Genomic DNA, 19,332 nt, shown 5'->3' on the forward strand with positions numbered 1-19,332 from the left:
TCCCGTCCCGTTAATTTGTAGGAAAAAATTAAAAGGAGCACGACGCAAATTGGAAGACAAGCTCGGCCTAAAATCTTTTCGTAGGTTGTCGCGCCTTACAGTTTTTATACTCAGTTGAGCAGAGCTCACAGATTATATTAACTTTGATTGGATAACGGTTGGTTGTACAGGTATAAAGGAATCGAAATAGATATAGACTTCCATATATCAAAATCATCAGTATCGAAAAAAAATTTGATTGAGCCATGTCCGTCCGTCCGTCTGTCCGTTAACACGATAACTTGAGTAAATTTTGAGGTATCATGATGAAATTTGGTATGTAGGTTCCTGGGCACTCATCTCAGATCGCTATTTAAAATGAACGATATCGGGCAATAACCACGCCCACTTTTTCGATATCGAAAATTTCGAAAAATCGAAAAAGTGCGATAATTCATTACCAAATACGGATTAAGCGATGAAACTTGGTACGTGAGATGAACCTATGACGCAGAATAGAAAACCAGTAAAATTTTGGACAATGGGCGTGGCACCGCCCACTTTTAAAAGAAGGTAATTTAGAAGTTTTGCAAGCTGTAATTTGGCAGTCGTTGAAGATATCATGATGAAATTTCGCAGGAACGTTACTCTTATTACTATATATCTGCTTAATAAAAATTGGCAAAATCGGAAAACGACCACGCCCACTTTTAAAATTTTTTTTTTTTAAATTCAAATTTTAAAATAAAAGTTAATATCTTTACAGTATATAAGTAAATTATGTCAACATTCAACTCCAGTAATGATATGTTGCAACAAAATACAAAAATAAAAGAAAATTTCAAAATGGGCGTGGCTCCGCCCTTTTTCATTTAATTTGTCTAGGATAATTTTAATGCCATAAGTCGAACCAATTTACCAATCCTTGTGAAATTTGGTACAGGCTTAGATTCTAGGACGATAACTGTTTTCTGTGAAAAAGGGCGAAATCGGTTAAAGCCACGCCCAGTTTTTATACACAGTCGACCGTCTGTCCTTCCGCTCGGCCGTTAACATGATAACTTGAGCAAAAATCGATATATCTTTACTAAACTCAGTTCACGTACTTATTTGAACTCACTTTGTATTGGTGTAAAAAATGGCCGAAATCCGACTATGATCACGCCCACTTTTTCGATATCGAAAAATACGAAAAATGAAAAAAATGCCATAATTATATACCAAATACGAAAAAAGGGATGAAACCTGGTAATTGTATTGGTCTATTGACGCAAAATATAACTTTAGAAAAAAACTTGGTAAAATGGGTGTGACACCTACCATATTAAGCAGAAGAAAATGAAAAAGTTTTGCAGGGCGAAATCAAAAGCCCTTGGAATCTTGGAAGGAATACTGTTCGTGATATTACATATATAAATAAATTAGCGGTACCCGACAGATGATGTTCTGGATCACCCTGGTCCACATTTTGGTCGATATTTCGAAAACGCCTTCACATATACAACTAAGGGCCACTCCATTTTAAAACCCTCATTAATACCTTTAATTTGATACCCATATTGTACAAACGCATTCTAGAGTCACCCCTGGTCCACGTTTATGGCTATATCCCGAAAAGGCGTCCACCCATAGAACTAAGGCCCACTCTTTTTTAAAATACTCATTAACACCTTTCATTTGATACCCATATCGTACAAAAAAAATTTAGAGTCACCCCTGGCCCACCTTTATGGCGACATCTCGAAAAGGCATCCACCTATAGAACTAAGGGCCATTCCCTTTTAAAATACTCATTAACACCTTTCATTTGATACCCATATCGTACAAACAAATTCTAGAGTCACCCCTGGTCCACCTTTATGGCGATATCTTTTAAAGGCGTCCACCTATAGAACTAAGGCCCACGCCCTTTTAAAATACTCATTAACACCTTTTATTTGATACCCATATCGTACAAACAAATTCAAGATTCACCCCTGGTCCACCTTTATGGCGATATCTCGAAAAGGCGTCCACCTATAGAACTAAGGCCCACGCCCTTTTAAAATACTCATTAACACCTTTTATTTGATACCCATATTGTACAAACGCATTCTAGAGTCACGCCTGGTCCACGTTTATGGCGATATCCCGAAAAGGCGTCCACCCATAGAACTAAGGCCCACTCCCTTTTAAAATACTCATTAACACCTTTCATTTGATACCCATATTGTACAAACGCATTCTAGAGTCACCCCTGGTCCACGTTTATGGCGATATCCTGAAAAGGCATCCACCTATAGAACTAAGGCCCACGCCCTTTTAAAATACTCATTAACACCTTTCATTTGATACCCATATTGTACAAACGCGTTCTAGAGTCACCCCTGGTCCACGTTTATGGCTATATCCCGAAAAGGCATCCACCTATAGAACTAAGGCCCACTCCCTTTTAAAATACTCATTAACACCTTTCATTTGATACCCATATCGTACAAACAAATTCTAGAGTCACCCCTGGTCCACCTTTATGGCGATATCTTGGAAAGGCGTCCACCTATAGAACTAAGGCCCACGCCCTTTTAAAATACTCATTAACACCTTTCATTTGATACCCATATCGTACAAACAAATTCTAGAGTCACCCCTGGTCCACCTTTATGGCGATATCTCGAAAAGGCGTCCACCTATAGAACTAAGGCCCACGCCCTTTTAAAATACTCATTAACACCTTTCATTTAAAACCCATATTGTACAAACGCATTCTAGAGTCACCCCTGGTCCACGTTTATGGCTATATCCCGAAAAGGCGTCCACCCGTAGAACTAAGGCCCACACCCTTTTAAAATACTCATTAACACCTTTCATTTGATACCCATATAGTACAAACAAATTCTAGAGTCACCCCTGGTCAGGCATGCTTAACGAACGAACCGATGTCATTTCGTTACGATAATTAACGTTAATAAACGAAACAAACTCATTTCGTTTCGTTTATTAACGTTGATTATCGTAACGAATTGATATCGGTTCGTTGGTTAACCATGCCTGCCCCTGGTCCACCTTTATGGCGATATCTCGAAAAGGCGTCCACATATAGAACTAAGGCCCACGCCCTCTTAAAATACTCATTAACACCTTTCATTTGATACTCATATCGTACAAACAAATTCTAGAGTCACCCCAGGTCCACGTTTATGGCTATATCCCGAAAAGGCATCCACCTATAGAACTAAGGCCCACTCCCTTTTAAAATACTCATTAAAACCTTTCATTTGATACCCATATAGTACAAACAAATTCTAGAGTCACCCCTGGTCCACCTTTATGGCGATATCTCGAAAAGGCGTCCACCTATAGAACTTAGGCCCACGCCCTCTTAAAATACTCATTAACACCTTTCATTTGATACTCATATCGTACAAACAAATTCTAGAGTCACCCCTGGTCCATCTTTATGGCGATATCTCGAAAAGGCGTCCATTTATAGAACTTAGGCCCACGCCCTTTTAAAATACTCATTAATACCTTTCATTTGATACCCATATCGTACAAAATAAATTCTAGAGTCACCCCTGGTCCACCTTTATGGCGATATCTCGAAAAGGCGTCCACATATAGAACTAAGGCCCACGCCCTCTTAAAATACTCATTAACACCTTTCATTTGATACTCATATCGTACAAACAAATTCTAGAGTCACCCCTGGTCCATCTTTATGGCGATATCTCGAAAAGGCGTCCATCTATAGAACTTAGGCCCACGCCCGTTTAAAATACTCATTAATATCTGTCATTTGTCATTTGATACCCATATCGTACAAAATGAATTCTAGAGCCACCCCTGGTCCACCTTTATGGCGATATCTCGAAAAGGCGTCCACCTATAGAACTTAGGCCCACTCCCTTTTAAAATTATCATTAACACATTTCATTTGATACCCATATCGTACAAATAAATTCTAGAGTCAGGCCTGGTCCACCTTTATGGCGATATCCTTAAATGGCGTCCATCTATAGAACTATGGCCCACTTCCTCTTAAAATACTCTTTAATACCTTCCATTTGATACAAATGTCATACAAACACATTCCAGGGTTACCATAGGTTCTTTTTACAACATGGTGATTTACCCTTACTTTGTCTCCACAGCTCTCAACTGAGTATGTAATGTTCGGTTACACCCGAACTTAGCCTTCCTTACTTGTTTTATTTAAAATTTTAAGCAACACTAAAAAAATTTAAATCGGCTCGTGTTGCAAAAAATTTCTGAACAAAAAAAATTTTTAAAATTTAATAGAGCCTATTTCGTGGGGCAACGTCAATTTTTATACATTTTCGACTTTGAAACTTTCGAGTTCTATCGTCCTATAATTTGAAATCCCAAGAAACCATATAAATTGACATTGCCTCACAAAGTGGCTTCTACTTTTTTATAAGCGAATAAATCGGCTCTATTTGCAGCAACACTAAAAACAAAACGAACCGGTCCTGTAGCGCGTTGGAACCCAAAAGCCTCAAAGTGAAAAACGCATAAAAATTTACATTGCCACACATAGTGATCAATATATTTTTGTTGGGGGATAATTGGGCTTTATTTTGAGCAAAACTAGCCCATTAGGAGAAACTTGAAAATTTTGCAAAAAAACAAAAACAAAGTAATGCAAAAATTGTTCAAAGTTTCTTAGATATTTTTTTTTGGAAAACTCAGAAAAATGAAAGAAAAACCACGTAAACTTCTTATTGTACATTGAAATTCGATGGTATAAATATTTATTGAATAAAGTACAAGGAAAAACTAAGCAAAGTTTGGTCACTCCCTTTGCTCAGGCAATTTATCACACAATGACAAAATTTTCAGTTGCTTTGGTTTACCGAGTGGGACACTTGACTAACAAATATAATTTTAGAGCCGCATATTTAAGTCAACATTTGAAGCTTTATAAACATTTTTCTAAAACATAGGAAAAGCAAAAAAATGGGAAATTAGAGGAAAATCACATAACTGGGACAGTTATATGAATGAGTGGATAAAACCGTTTAGCTTATATACCAGTTTGATTTCAGGTATTTGGGATAAAGCTAGCCGCTGAAGAATTTTTAATTGAAACTCATGTCCTAGATCCGCAATTTTTCTTGTAGCAGCAATAATAATGAATATTTATAATAATGATTTTTGCTTCACTAATAAATATATTAACACAAACAAAATATAGGCATAAAGTGGGACTGGACTGGACTGCCCATTCGAATTTACTTTATGAACATCTTAATTAGTAGTAAGTGAACCTGTTTACTGACTATGCAATCTGTATTTCTTATCTTCTTTCGATTTTTCAGTTTTCTCTTAAAACTGCAACTTTTATATAACTATTTATATTCATCCTTTTTATTGTTGTCTGTTTCCCAATAATGTTAATATAATTCAATTGTTATACATGTTTGTGGCGCTAAAAATATTTTGATGTCTTATTGCGCTTGTAAAACCCTGAATAAATGAAATGAAAAATTAAAACGAAATAGTTTTGTCGAGTGCGTCTAAAGTCAGTTCATAAAGTTTTTCAAATATTTTTAATTTTGCTTTGGCATTATGAAATAACCAAAAATGCAATTTAGCTGAGTTACAATTTTAGCCACACATTTTCTTACTGAGTTTCCAAAGTTTGTTTCCCCAATCTTTCCTTTATAACTTTTATTTTTATATGGAGTAAAATGGATTATGGCTATAAGAAAAGTCTCTTAGAACTAAACACGATTTCAGGAATGTTAGACGAAGGTTTGATGGACTGAAAAAAGTGCTCAAAGCTTTTAGCTAAAAACATGACAAAACATTTTTTAAAAATTTCTTTTTCGATAATAATTTAGATTTCAGCGATAAAAAATATTAAAATAAATAATTAAAACAAGGCCCATATCGTGTCTTTCGCGATCGAAATACTCGTTTAGTAATATTGGTTATTTGGCTTCGTGTTACGTGAACGAATAAGTAGAATCGTAATTTGGTATTGTGAGATCAGTGAACGTACTAAAAAAGTTGTCGAAGTAAAAAAAAAATTATTCGATAGCATATACATATGTAATATGGCTAATAGAAAATATTCGAAATGAGTTTTGAATTCGAAATCAAAATAAGAGAGCTACAAAAATTTTAATTTAGGTACATTCGATTATTGAATACAAAAATCTGATGTTTGTGAGTGTGCCTAGCCTAGGGCTGCCAGACTTCCCGGTTTTAGGCCATTTTTCCCGGTGTCCCGATGCAACCCTAAAACGTCCCGGTTTTCGCTTAGGTGTCCCGGTTTTTAAATATAATCGATTGTAAAGAGCCATGAAACTATTTGGTTTGCTTATATTGTGTGCTCAAACTAGTCTGAATACAAGTAGCAACGACCGACTTTAATTGTAAAATTCTAGCATCATTAGATAGTTGTACACATCTTATAACTTTAAACGAGCAATTCTTGTATATTTGTATAGTCGAACGATCTCGGTAACGGCTCAACCGATTTAAATGAAATTTGGTACAGAGATAATGTATCACCTTCTAAGACTTTCTACCTAGGTGTTGCCACTCAGAATGTTTCACAAGGATGCCACCTATTCGAAATTGAAAAAAAATTGCATGATATATGCCGATATGGGTATCTAACGAAAGGTATATCACTCCGCATTACAATAGGGACATTTTTGAGTAGGGTTGCCATTTAGGGTTGCCACCTATTCGAAATTAAAAAAAAATTGCATGAGATATGCCGATATGAGTATCACGCGAAAGGTATTTCAATCCGAATTACAATAGGGACATTTTTGAGTAGGGTTGCCACCTATTCGAAATAAAAAAAAAATAGGGGTGATATCTAGGGGTTAGGGCTGTGTGTGACTTGGTACCCGAGGTTTACATAGCGTAGGGGTGTGGTGAGTTAGCAAACTTATGGTGTGGGACAAAATTTTAAGAAAAATAAGACTCAATTCAAGAAAATTAGTAATCGACTATATCATCTCTATGTTATCTCCATCGATTTTCAGGTGTACGAAAATTTAGAAACATGAAAATTTCAAAATGCGATATCTCAGCGAAAGAAAATTATATTTGAGCAATCTCAACGCAATTTGAAAGAAGAAGAATTATACTTAAAGGTGCCATCCTTTAGTTTTGGTTAAAGAAAACATTTGCACGGCTACATAACCTCAAATATGGGCAAAAACGGTGTTTTTTGCACTTTAGGCTAGGATATCTCAAAAACCAGAGCAGATAGAGCAAGGCCAGATTTGGATTCAGCGCATCATAAACCTTCGGAAATATATAGTCTGGTTTCTAGGTCTGAATAATGGTTGAATTTTTTCGGTCTGTGTTATTTATCGAAATAACTCATAAAACTAATTATGCTATGAATGAGCCTATAACTAGGACTATACATCTACATAGCAAATAGATTCAGTAGTGTTATTAATTTTAATAACAGCTTATATAAGTTTAAGCTTGAATTGTTTTCTATTTTTAAGTAGTCTGTAAGAAAGCATGTAGTTATCGACATGTAAAAATTTAAGCAGATAAAAGTCAGCGCAAAGCATTTATCAAACACCAAAGGCATGTCTCAATTAGGTGAATCCAATTTCATGGGGTTGTGTTCGCAACCCTCTCAAGGGGTTGGCAGCGCAATATATAGCTTCACCAAACCAATTTTCAACCTCACCTACCCGTGGCGAATCATGTTTCATTGACAGCCGAGGCTCTGGCGACCCCAGGTTCCTCATGGAGCTAGGGGGTGGGGAGAGCGGGATGGCCTGGAAGGTTTAATGTGGTCATATAAATCGTTCCCGAGATGGTCGGGTTAGTATCTACCTCAAAAGTGCTTTGTTACCGGAACATACCGGATATATATTCGGCAAAGGACCATGAACATCGGTCCAAAGCCTTCGGGGAGTGTCTTTATCGTTAATACAACAACAACAACAAAGCATGTACTTTTAGACTGAATGAATTAAATAAGTAAATAAAATGCGCGCACAAAGAAATGACTAGTAATTCAGATTGATATTATTGCCTGGTTGACTTGGCACATTTTTTTTGAACAGCTGACGACTTAGCACATTTACACATCCTTGTCTACAGCACATAAAAATTAAAAATTAAAATATTTTTTTTTGCGATCGTTGTATTTTGAATTCAGTTTTAAAACTGCATTAAAATACAATTTTCCAAAAAAAGTGACTTAGCATATTTTCACATTAAGCTAACGATATTTAAGATATACATATAAAGACTTTTCGATATTCACTGTGCGAACGGAACGGCTTAAAGATTTTTGTGATAATGCGGATCTGTACATTAATTCTTTCTTATGGTAAAACACAATAGCTCTCACTGGTACCTGCAAAAGAAAGAATTTTGCAAATGTGGAATCCGGTAAAAAATTTTTTTCGAATGAAAAGAACGCCGCTAAGGCTATTACGGACTTTTTCAAGAATGCTTTATCCGAAGTGTGCGTGTCATTTATTCATTGTAAATCGTTTTGATTTGAAAACCAAATTAAGAAAATTAAAAAATCGGCTATATCAATTATCGAAGTGCAAAAACTACTACCATTATCTTAGAGCAGTTAAAGTAGAAAGGCGATATATACGCAGAGGGAATTTTAGATTTTGAAGATGATGTAAATAGGCTTTTGATGTAGCAAATAGTTATTTGGAAGAGTGGAGTGTCCATTTGAATGAATATAGCGTTTTTAGTTGGTTGACTTTGGACAATGAACCAGCTTGACAAGAAATCCAAATGAATGTAATGTATTTAATTAAAAAAAAATAATATAACAATTTCTGATGACTGCTTTGAAGAGGTAATATATTTAAAGCAATTTATAGAAAGTCAAACTAATGATTTTAAATGTAAAAATCTAAATGAAAAATTACTTTATTTTTTAACATTACTAAAGAAAAGGAGAGAAAAAAATTTGCTTAAAATAGTTCAATATTTATATGCGATACCTAGCCATAATCCACGCAGCATTTAGGAGATTCAATTTTGAATTTCCCTACATATCAATACAATTTGATTACTCTCTCTGACTAAATAATGAGTTATCATACAATTGAACAAAAGAAATAATCAAATATGAATACTTTCGATGATGAAAAACTAAAAAACATTTTTCGATCACTTTTTGGAATCATTTTTGAAGTCCTTTAATGACTAAATTTTAATATTTCATAAAAACCAACAAAAATAATAATCAAATATGCTTACCTTTGATGATAAAAAATGAATATAGTTTTTCAATCACATTTTGGAATCATATTTGAATCAAATGTGTTTACTTTAGGTGATCAAAAATTTACAATCATTTTTCATTCAGCTTTCTGAATTTTTTATGAATATATTTGTTGACTGAATAATGAATTTTATACTTGTTGAAATTTTTTTAAGAAAAAATATATAAACATTTTATTATTTATGCAAAAGATATTCTTCAAGACAAAAATAATGTAATGCTGCTCGTGAACGAAGATTTCCACAACCATTTCTCCCCTTCAGCTTCCCAGAAAATAAATAATGATTGGTCAATACATAGGTTGTGAGCTATTTGAACCCCAGGTAAGTGAAACTATCTTGACATATCTGGATACGGCTTTAACATCTCGTATCGTATCCGTATTTTAAGATGCTTTTAACATGATGATTTTAAGATGATAATGCTGATGTTGGATGTTGTAGTCGCAGGTGTATATCGGTGAAGTTTGTTTGCGAGTTAGCTGTGGTTCGAATAGCTCACTTTCGCATGCTTTCTTCCCCTGATGAAATAAGATTATAATGTAATGTTTTGAATGAGATATGAAGAATAAATGCATTAAAATGGCATTCAAAAATGATTCAAAAATCTCAACCAAAACGATTGAAATATATTCACGAATATGATCAGAAAATGACTGTGAAAATCAGTCAAATATTACTCTAAAACTATTATAGCTCAATTTTACAATGATATCAAATATGTATAAAAAGCGTTTCGAAATAGGAATCATAAATGATTATTCAAGAATAATCACATTTCTGGTACATTTTTCTCCCGACGATACGTTAATTTTCGAACAGAAAATGTTTTTAAATTTGAACGTTTTTAATCATCTTGGGGTATGATATTGTAACGAATTTACTGCAATTCCCCTTATTTGCAATCTTCTGCTAACGTTCGTATCGCTAAGTTGTTGAATAAATAACTCCAATATTGAATAATGGAAAAATGCCTTTATTAAAGTACTTCACAATAACACTTATACTTTGCAACGATTAGCTTGCTTAATAACCAAACTGATTGATAGCTCAAATGAAACTGATATATTGCCCGACAGATAGCGTGCTTAACTGAAATTGCCCATAGCGCCTCTACCGCTGATGCTTTTATACTCTGTGATTTCCTCGTGGCATCTTCTAGGCGCTTCCAGAATTTACTTAGTTAGTTATAAATTTCTCAGCTACAACTACAGATGTATAATTTTTATAGCTTCTCTCATACCCCATGTGCTTGTATGTGTGAGCGACACTTCCACAATGAAAATTGCATACCTTTAGGAGCATTTCAGATAAGATATCTGCATGTGCTTGTGCGTTGCTCTCAGCTGCGTGTACCTACATATGTGTAGACATAATGATTGATTCGTTTATGTAGATACATAATGATTGATCTATGGATGTGCATTAGGGCGGGTCGATTTAAAATCGCTCATTGCTCTGTGAAAATCATATTCTAGGGAACAAAATAAGAAACTTTGCCGAAGGAACCATACCTCTAAAATGAATTCTGATGTCCCCCCTTTGGGTCGAACTTTTGGGTAGGGGCAGTTTCAATTCTACCTGCTGTGTCTTGTGGTGGCTTAAAAAAACAACACAAGCAATTTTACGATCTGTAATTGTGTCACAGTGATACCTTCATTTTTTAAAACGGTTGAATAAAAAACCCACACAACTATGTTTACGACATGCAAATGCATCACAGTGATGCCTTGGTTTTAAAAGGGGGTTGTAAAAACGCTAATTTCTAATAATTTTTTTTTAATTTCTTTTCTATTACTAAGTTAAATTAATTTTTTCATTTACATATGTTCTGACTAAATAAATTTCTAAAGAGAAAAATAAACTCCAAAAAGAAAAAAAAACATAGGCATTTCAAAGTGGGATTTTTCAAAATTTGCCCCTACGACCCAAAGGGGGGACATCAGAATTCATTTTAGAGGTATGGTTCCTTCGGCAAAGTTTCTTATTTTGATCCCTAGAATATGATTTTCACAGAGCAATGGGCGATTTTTTGCCTTCCCACAAATCGACCCGGCCTAATGTGCATGCAAGGCGCAGCTTAGCATCGGCTTAGAGATGGCAGCACCCCCTAGTTTTGCTAATATTCGTAACACTGCCCTCCACCTAAGTCTGATCGTCCCGATCAGACAAATCTCCCGATCTAAACGCCGCTAGCATCTCCAAATGTACCACTCTTCTACTCCGTTGTTTCCCAATTGTTTGTATGCGGTAGATGGTGTCACTGATCTTCTTCACAACTTTGTACGGGCCTCCCAACTGCACCGAAATATGGATGGAACACCTTTCTGCCGGTGAGGGTTGTATAACAATACCAAATCTCCCGCCAAGAAACCTTTCGAATTATTGTTCACATCGTACCTGTGTTTCATCGTACTACTCAATACCCTGGTTCGTTCCTTCACACTCTGTTGTTTGGCCAATGAACTACTTCGTAGAGGTTGCGCTGGACGGTTGGGATTTGCTTTGCATAATCAGTATCGTTCCGACGCTCCACAACAGTAGTGTGCTCTGGCTTGAAACCATCCGTTCATTCTTTCTGCGAAATTCTTTCCTTCGTTTTAGTACGTGCGTTAGGGCTTTTCAATGCCAGTGTTTCTCTCACAGGTACCTTCGGTTTTGATTTGTTTGGCCCATTCGTTCCATCAACCCTTGCCCGATCTGCTGCCTTTGACTTTTGCGGTTTTTGTCGGATCTCTTTCACCAGCACTCGATTACTGCTGAACCCTTCTTCCAAACTGAAGTTAGGTGGGACATCCTGGTTCTCATAGCGCATAATCTTTCTTGGCAGATCGATCCTGATGTCATGGTCAACTAAGAAGTCCACTCCCAATATGACTTCATCAACGATCTTCGCCACAACGAATTTGTGTAGAACCATGACCTTCCCAATTAGGACTTCTCCCTGGACTTGGTTATACTCGCCTGTGACCGTACGCAACCTTGCTCCAGGTAACGATTTTACTCTCCTGTTGACTAAATCAGATCGAATCAAGGAATGAGATGCGCCCGTATCTACAGTCAGTATACGCTCCTTGCCATCCACATTCCCTCTGACGTAAGACTGCTTGATTTCCTTCCAATTTGCGACACAGTTATCACAGGACATTCAATAGCTGGAGCTAGCTCTCGATATTTACATCTGGCACGCTCTTGCTCATCTCCTCCAGCTTTGCATTTACGGCCACCCAAGTTGGAACTACCAGGACCAAGATCGCAATGACGTGCAATGTGACCGGGCTTCCCGCATTTGAAGCATTTGATAACTCTTTCACTCCGCTTTTGCAATCCTTTCAGCGCCTCCAATATTGCGTCTACCCACTCCGGCCTTTCTACTTCCACACGGCGTGCTTTGAAAACTGGCTTACACAGAAGCGACGCTGTTTCCTGAATCAGAGCTTGTGAAACCGTTTCTGCGAATGTTAGCTTTGGGTTTGCATATGTAGCCCGCTTCGTTTCCACATCTCGTATGCCATTTATGAAGCTCTGGATTTTTATCCTTTCAGTGTATTCCACGGGTGCGTCCGCATTTGCGAGACGAGCCAATCTTTCAACATCCGAGGCAAACTCTTGCAAAGTCTCATTCGCTCTTTGGTGACGGTTTTGCAACTCAATTTGGAATATCTGTTTCCTATGCTCGCTTCCATAACGTTTGCTGGTTGTATTCAATCCACGGGCGTCCAACTCCTTTTTCAGTTGCTTGATCCTTAATTCACTTAACTTCGCCACGTCCTTGTTGTGCTTTGCAACTCTGGAATTTATTCAACAATTCCTCTTCTGACACCAATTGTAACGAATTTACTGCAATTCCCCTTATTTGCAATCTTCTGCTAACGTTCGTATCGCTAAATTGTTGAATAAATAACTCCAATATTGAATAATGGAAAAATGGCCTTTATTAAAGTACTTCACAATAACACTTATACTTTACAACCAATAGCTTGCTTAATAACCAAACTGATTGATAGCTCAAATGAAACTGATATATTGCCCGACAGTAAGCGTGCTTAACTGAAACTGCCCATAGCGCCTCTACTGCTGATGCTTTTATACTCTGTGACTTCCTCGTGGCATATTCTAGGCGCTTCCAGAATTTACTTAGTTAGTTATAAATTTCTCAGCTACAACTACAGATGTATAATTTTCATAGCTTCTCTCATACCCCATGCGCTTGTATGTGTGAGCGACACTTCCACAATCACAATTACATACCTTTAGGAGCATTTCAGATAAGATATCTGCATGTACTTGTGCGTTGCTTTCAGCTGCGTGTACCTACATATGTGTAGACATAATGATTGATTCGTTTATGTAGATACATAATAATTGATTTATGGATGTGCATGCAAGGCGCTGCTTAGCATCGGCTTAGAGATGGCAGCACCCTTTAGTTTTGCTAATATTCGTAACAATAATTAAATATTTTTTGAACAAAATTTTCAAAAAATGCTGGCAGGGAATGCTAATGTGGAACGAATTTTTTATTTCTTGAATTTTCAAAGTGTCCCGGTTTCGCCTCAGGGGACCTGGCAGCCCTAGTCAGCCTGACCTAGCAATATCGGACTATTACATAAACATATGCTGAAATATCTATCATGACGCCGTAGGTCGCATACGCATGACTCATGTCACCGGTTTATTGTCACTCTACCGAAATATTGATATATGTATATAAATATCTTCTCTTGGAGGTGCAGATGTTCTTTTACTTAAGTTTTTATAAAAACAGCGTGTTTGCAAGTAATGGGCTTTTCTCGTCGACTAGAGACAATATGTGGCATCTTACTGCCCACTCCGTGTGTATCCTTACCGCTGCACGTCATTGACCTAACACGGCCAGGAGCAACACCATGTAACCAACCAACTCTTTTCGGTAGCTACATATTTCCTACCTCACTAGCAAACCAAAACAAAAGTGATTATACACCATTAGATTAACATACCGCCAGTACTTTTCCAAAAAACTTAATATGTTTTGCAATCTCTTAGTCTCAAAGAAAACGATGGATATTCATCAGAAATCGCTATCACCATTAGGTGAACATACCGCCAGTACTTTTCCAAAAAATTTAATATATTTTACAATCTCTTAGTCTTAAAGAAAATGGTGGATATTCATCAGAAATCGCTATCATCAGTGAACCACTCTTCCATTTTAAAATTTCTATTTATTTAAAAAAATATTTTCTCAATATTTTTATTATATATATGAAAATATATAAACGTCATTTATTTTCTATATTTCTATTACATTTTGCAGTCAAATCTATTACATTCTGTCATAAATTACGATACGGTAGTGAACGTTACCAATATTGCCGCTCATACGATGAGTAACGTAAATTTTTTCCATTCGATCACGGAAAACTCGATACGGGCCCACGGAAGAATTCCTAAGTTATAAGCGAAAGAAATTCAAAGACATGTGCTACGAAAATAAAATATTATGAAAGTTTAAGTATACTATGTATTTAAGCAAAGTAGTCATCTTCATAAAAAACCTTTTTCCTTCCAAAATTCGTTAGAATCGGCCAATTTTATTAAGGTCAGAAATTTAAACAACTTAAAAAAATGAAGCTCGTCCATCGATTTTGCTCAATATATAATATGTATTAAGAACAAAGCCCTTACCAAGTTTTAATGTAATATTAATAGCTTTCGTTTAGCGGATTTTGTAGGCGGTGCCACGTTAATTTTTTTTTTAATTACAAAACTTGTATTTTGCGTCTTAGAACCAATTCAATCAAATGAATTATCTTCTTTTAAATTTTTTAAAAATCCTTTCTTCTTCCCAAATATTTCGTTAGTTTACATATCGCTTTTAGCAGTTTTTGGTATGATATATTATTTGCGTTTAATTATTATTTCACACTTACATACATACAATCGTTTGAACGTATATTTTATACCAGCACTTATTTGCACGACCATTTACTTTCAGTTCTAGCAGCGCAACGTGACTCAGTCAAACAGAAGAATACCAATAAACTGAGTAGTAATGCAAACGCCATTTCGACGGAAAGTGAAGGTGTTGATAGCATTGGAAACGGAAATGGGAACGGAAATGCCATCAGCGGCAGCAATACCAATCTCAACAGATACAACAACGATGTTAGCAACGGAAATCCGAGCAAGAATGCGTCGGCCACCAGTATTGGCACCTCAAAGTCTGGTAATGGTGTTGGAAATGACACGACAACAAGTACCACTGTTGCAACTTCAATTGTATTGAGCAGTAGTAGCAGTCCAGTATCTAGTGGTGAAGTGCAAAAGAACAGTGGTGCTTACCCTTCAGGCACTTCTGTGATAAATCGTAATACGATTGAATTGACTGAAGATTCCCGCAATGGACCATACTTCGACAAAGTTGCTTCGAAAAATATAACCGCGCTGCTCGGAAAGACGGCATATTTGAATTGTCGAGTAAAAAACTTGGGCAACAAAACGGTGAGTTGAAGTTATCAATATGCCCAAGGCAAATTCAACAACGTAGAATTGACAAGTGAAATATTTTGTTTTGTAGGAGTTTTTCCTTCAAAAATTTGTAAACAAGCTCATTAACCCTTTGCGGCCCAATCATAGTATTTGGACGCATACAATTGCCTTGTTAAAAAATTATATCGCATATGCTGAAGCCGCAAAATGACCAAACTGGGAAGATTCTTGGCACTAATTTAAACTAATTTAATTTAAACTAAAAAAGCTGCAACCTAGAAATCTAATGGATCGATTTTGACACATGCTATTTTAGAATCTACCTTTTTGAGGCCTTAGTATTTGGGTCAGGCAAGAGACTCTTGGCTACACAATAATTTCTAGGCGCTCCCTAGAAATCTAACGAAGCAACTTTTGCCACCAAGACTTAGTTTAGAAAATATGTACCTATTTAATTTTTAGCTTTATGAAAATGATTAAAACAACGTTCTTTTTTTTATACAATAGTCTTTGCCATTTTTTTATTTTTAAATGCAATTCTTTTATATTTTTGCATCCTCAATTTTTTGTTTAAATGCTTAATTCTAAAAGACATTCGGCATCTAAAAAAAACTGTTTAGCATCTTCTTCCAAGTGTATGCCTTTTTATAGCTCTAGCAAATTTGGCAATACATTTTTGGTGGGATATTTCTTCACCATTGTATTTGGCGAAAACCATTTCTAAACATTTAATTTTATTAAAAAATTCATGGTTGGGCTTACTAAGGCTAGCATATTCTCTTTTATTTATCCAGCTGTAAGAAGCCGAATTTTCTTCTTCGTAGTGCGCAAGATCAAGTTTTCGGATTATATATCCAGCAATGTAGGCCAGGCCATCTTCATGCATTTCATCTAACTCAACAGTTTCATCTATAACTAACGGTCGTCCACTTCTGTAAAAGGTTCCTCTATTGCCTCGTCGTAATTTTGTGAATATATGTCAGAACTGGCTGAGGGCACACTTAACCACTCTGTTTCATCCATTTCGACATTTCCTTTTCCGCTGAGTTTCACGGTATTTCTTGCTAAGATAAAATGAAGAGAGTCTTTGTAACAGAGTACAATATTTTTCTTGTTTTTGGAGTGGTAATAAGCAGCATCATAATATCTACGTATGTATGTATTTTCAGTTTCTCTGTGTGAGTTAAAGTTAGCTTCAGTTTCCTGCTATCTTTTTTAAAAATGTTACTATTCATCGAAGTTTAAATCTGAAAAGGTCCAGCTAAACTTTAATCTTAAGCTATATTTAAACACACATAGAAAAAACGGGCATTTAAAGTGTATGTAAAGTAAAGATATGAACAAATTTGCATAGCGAGTAGAGAATATACCAACCCAACATGTATTTACGGAGTCTATGGGTGAACTCCATCGGTTTTGGATGGTCGTTCAGCCCCCCCTTACTGCGGATCGCGCCGAAGAAATGTTCAAGAACATCTTGCGTTAGTCGGTTAGTAACTATATAATCAATACCAAATCGAATTTTAAAGTACTCGTAAAGATATCTTAGAGCATTATTGGACATAACAATTCCGTTTTGAAAAGGAACTGATTTTACGTATGTCGTTATTTTTGTACCATTCTTTTTAGTGCTCAAAATTAGGGGTTTTGACATGACGCTATTCATTCGCTGTAAAGTTTCCAACTGATGGTGCAGATCCCTGCCATAGCGTTTTTTCCCTGGTATATTGAAGGTAGACATTTTTGCCTTCTGTACGTCAAACCAATCATTCACTAAATTAAAAAGTTTGCTGTCTCTCTGTTAGAATTTTTCCCTCAATGACCAATCCGGAATCTAGGTAATGACCTCTTATTAACTTCAGCATATGCGGAATATCAGCAAATGTTATGACCTTAGCGGAGTCGTCAAATGAATGAGTAAACGATGGTTTTTCTAAGATATTTGGAAACACCGTTATAATACTAGGGCGTCCGACCTAGAGGATTTTGCAGTCAAAAGCGTAATATGAACCCTTTAACCCCCTAGCCATTACAACTAGAACGTAATTACTCGGCTTTTTAACCATCTTTTTTGTCGGATCGTACTCGTATAATTTTGAAACCTTCATTTCATGAAAACAAAGCATAGAATATCGTTTCGATACTTAAGGCATTCTAAAGAAAATTTTAAAATACCCTCAATACTTATTTTACGGGCCCATATTTGAAGTGTGCTTATATGAGGGAATAGGAAATTGTTTGCATATAGATGCCTATATGCTCTGGGCCCAGCAGAATGTAGACATATAGCCGCAGAAATATCTCCCCACTCCCAAATAACTTTTTTATGCGGATAAAGGAGTTTCTTCATTTGACCCTCGGTAAACAATTTCTCCACTGATGCCCTCAAAGTTTTTGCATCTGTCAGCTGTGCGCTGAGGTCAGCAAGACTCGCTTCCAAGTTTTTTTTATTTTTTGACCAAGTAAATAGATTTCAGCTCTAAAGCTACATTCACTTGAATTGTCCCTGAATAAAAATAAATGCACGATTAATATAAGCTTTAAACTTGTTAAGTTCAAATGTTCTTTGCTTACTCTGTCTGCGTCTGCGCGTCTATATGCACAGGCTGTGCGTTAGCATGCAACGGTTCCTCATTGAGAGCAGTTTCTGACCTTCAAACACTTGCGGCTGAAATTGTGTAGGTACCGCACTAGGAAACAAACATGCCTTCTTAAAAAAATTAGTCTGAGTTGGACATTCAATAAAGTGGCTTGCTTTAAAATTTTGCTCGCATACATGCGAAGTGTTTTTTAAAGCGACGCCACAACAATCTCCCACCGTCGACGCCTTTCATCACTGTTAGGCGCCTTAAAGCACCGAACAACTGCTACATCCTTAGCATCTCCGCAAACTGCACAACGCGAAACCGTTTTTGATCTTTTCATTTTCTTTTTACTTATAACCGCGAGAAACCGATGCAAATGTAGATTAATATTGAAACGCTTTAATATGTCTTCAATAAAAATACGAAATTTTCAATCACAACGGGTTAATAATTTTTTTGTTTGACGCAAGGCATGACGTTAAAACTCCTACAGAAAAGAGCGAACTGTCAAGATCACTATTACTTTGTTTAATATACTTTGAATATGCCTTACATTTTAATTCAAGTATAATGAACAACTAAAAAGTTGTTTTTGATTTGCTATGATTTCTTTGACAACTGTCAATTGTCTTTTGAGAGTATGTATGCTAGCGGTTATTAAGAAATGCTAAAGTTAAACAATACTTCCATTCCCAATAATACATCTTAATATATATGGGGCATTCCATCCCATTTTGACCAATTTTGAACCCGACCCCTTTAGAATTGGCTGAAAGTTTTTCTTCTTTTTCTATCTAACGAAAGACGTTTTTCAGAAGTTTTTCAAATTTTTTCATCCAACTCAAAAAAAGTTATGAATTTAAAAAAAAACACCGTTTTTGTTTTCAAAATGCTATAAATTTTTCAAAAATTTACCGTTTGGGATCAGATTTTTCGAATTTCGCCGTTGTTTTTTTTTTTTTTCTCATAAAAACTTCAATCAATTCTGCAATCATCCCCACTATACCCGGCGTAGGCCGTCGACGCCTTTCATCACTGTTAGGCGCCT

The 19,332-nt window shown here is 36.0% G+C and overlaps 1 protein-coding gene across 6 annotated transcripts in view; it reads left to right on the plus strand.

Moving 5' to 3' along the window:
• The window catches only part of dpr9 (defective proboscis extension response 9), a 463,521-nt gene that overhangs the window by 48,371 nt on the left and 395,818 nt on the right, over nt 1-19,332 (plus strand). For all 6 annotated transcript variants that reach the window (XR_010951419.1, XR_010951421.1, XR_010951420.1 and 3 more), the window contains one exon: nt 15,206-15,711. Coding sequence is in view for 3 of the 6 variants with exons in the window: in XM_067777141.1 (XP_067633242.1) it covers nt 15,206-15,711 (506 nt within the window). In the remaining 3 variants the exon portion in view is untranslated. The remainder of the gene's footprint in view (nt 1-15,205; nt 15,712-19,332) is intronic.

Source organism: Eurosta solidaginis, chromosome 1, assembly GCF_040869045.1.
Source record: "Eurosta solidaginis isolate ZX-2024a chromosome 1, ASM4086904v1, whole genome shotgun sequence".
Classification (NCBI taxonomy): Eukaryota; Metazoa; Arthropoda; class Insecta; order Diptera; family Tephritidae; genus Eurosta; species Eurosta solidaginis.